We start from the raw sequence: 1,856 nt of genomic DNA, 5'->3' as shown, positions 1-1,856 counted from the left end.
CACCAGCGGCCGTGCAGCACTGGGCGCGTGTGCTGCAGCCCGCTGCCGAGCTGGCGGGGCTGGCGCAGCGGGCCGGCAGCAGGCGGGGCTGGCGGCGGCTGGTTTGCTGGAGCTGGCCAGGCGGTGGGCACCCGCTGCTGCGCCTACCTGGCGTGCGGTAACATGGGCAAGGAAGGCGGCCCTGCGGCGGGCAGCTGGATGCTGGCAGCTTGATGCCCAACCCCCTATCTTGATGCCCCTTGATCACGTGTGCCTCCTGCCCAAGGTCTGCTCACGCGGCCTTTCATAGCGGGGTGGCTGTAACACAGTAACACAGTGGCAGGCAACCATGGGGGCAGTGCCGGGCAGTGTGCTCCCACGCTGACTGGTGTGCCGGCGAGAGGCGGGCGTGCAAGGCGCCGGCGCTGGATGGGGGAAGAGAGAGGTCACTACCGTTGCAGTCGCCTGTGTTGATGCCACCAGCTCTGATGGGATGTACGCCATGCCAAGAGAGTGCTGGCGGCGTGCCGTGGGGGCAACTGCTGGCGGCAGCATATCCCTCGGCGCTGGCCAACGCCGCGCAGCGAAAGCTGGCGCCCACCACCGGCTGGGCCCACCCTCCGGGCATGTTGAGGAATTCGAGCCGACCTAGCGCAACCCTTCCGACTGACTCAGAGCTTTGCCCACCTCAGCCCTCGACTTGTGCAGAGCTGCTTGCACATGTGAGCCGCATACATGTGAGCCGCACACATGTGAGCCGCATACATGTGAGCCGCACATGTGAGCCGCCATGGATGCCAACGGGCGCACCGCCTCCCTCCCTGACTGGCCAGACGGCGACGAAGACGCGGGCTGCCCTGCCCGCCGCAGCAGCGACACGGCGGCCCCCAACTCCCATGGCAGGCAGCTGCTCAGCCTCTGCCAAAGCAGCGCGGCCCGCATCTGCAACGGCAGAGTGCCGGGCACCACCAGCGGCGACGCCACCAGCTTCGGCAGCCGCGGCTCCGGCAGGGCGGTGGTTGACTACTGGCTGGCCAGCGCCAGCCTCCTGCCGCGGCTGCCCACCATGGCGGTGGACAGCTGGGGCCTGGCAGCGCAGCACTCCGACCACGCAACGCTCCTGCTGGAGCTAGCAGCACCCCCGGCGGTACAGCGGGACAGCACGGCGCAGCAGGAGCACACCTCCGCACCCCCGCAGCAGCGCCAATTCGAGCTGGGGACAGCTGAGCAGCTGGCAGCAGCCGTGGCGCTCCTCGCAGGCACGCAGAGGCAGCTGGATGCCCTGGCAGCGGCAGCGGAGTCAGCGGCCAGCCCTGCAGCCCTGGAGCAGCTGGCAGCGGCATTTGCTGAGCTCATGGTGGAGACCCTGGATGGCGCAGGCATGCGGCAGCGCAGCAGCAACGGTGGCGCCCAGCGACCACACTCCCTCCCCCGCAGCCTACAACGGCAGTACGGCATCCGCGACGCAAGAAGGGCGCAACGCAATGCGGTGCAGCAGGCAGCTGTTGCGCAGCAACGTGGCATCGGCCCTGAGCAGCAGGACGCAGCCCTGCGGCGGGAGGTGGGACGCTGCCGCAACCGCCTGAAGCGCCGGCTGGTGGCAGCGTGGCACAAGTGCCAAGCCCTCCGCGGCGAGAAGCTGGAGCAGCTGGCCAAAACGGACCCACAAGACTTCTTCTTCAGGCTCAAGCCCCAAGCCGCCAAGCAGCTGAACCTGGTGCCGGAAGACGTGGCGCGCCACTTCCAGCACCTGCTGGGCACCGCCGCCCAGCCGCCAGCACATCGCCCCCCGCCAGAACCTCCGCCGGAGCCCCCGCCCGCCACCTCCCCTGTCTCCCCCACCACTGCCGCAAGCACAGCGGCCCCCCAGCCCGCCC

General features: G+C 69.6%; 1 protein-coding gene across 1 annotated transcript in view; it reads left to right on the top strand.

Annotated features, from left to right (window-relative positions):
• The window catches only part of CHLNCDRAFT_56640 (hypothetical protein), a 4,747-nt gene that overhangs the window by 2,225 nt on the left and 666 nt on the right, over positions 1 to 1,856 (top strand). Inside the window, exon 4 of the mRNA XM_005852229.1 lies at positions 813 to 1,708. Coding sequence (XP_005852291.1) covers positions 813 to 1,708 — 896 coding nt within the window. The remainder of the gene's footprint in view (positions 1 to 812; positions 1,709 to 1,856) is intronic.

The sequence above is a fragment of the Chlorella variabilis genome (genome assembly GCF_000147415.1).
Source record: "Chlorella variabilis unplaced genomic scaffold CHLNCscaffold_1, whole genome shotgun sequence".
NCBI classification, from domain to species: domain Eukaryota; kingdom Viridiplantae; phylum Chlorophyta; class Trebouxiophyceae; order Chlorellales; family Chlorellaceae; genus Chlorella; species Chlorella variabilis.
Note: the sequence above shows the minus strand (reverse complement) of the source record. Positions and strands in the feature narration are given on the sequence as shown.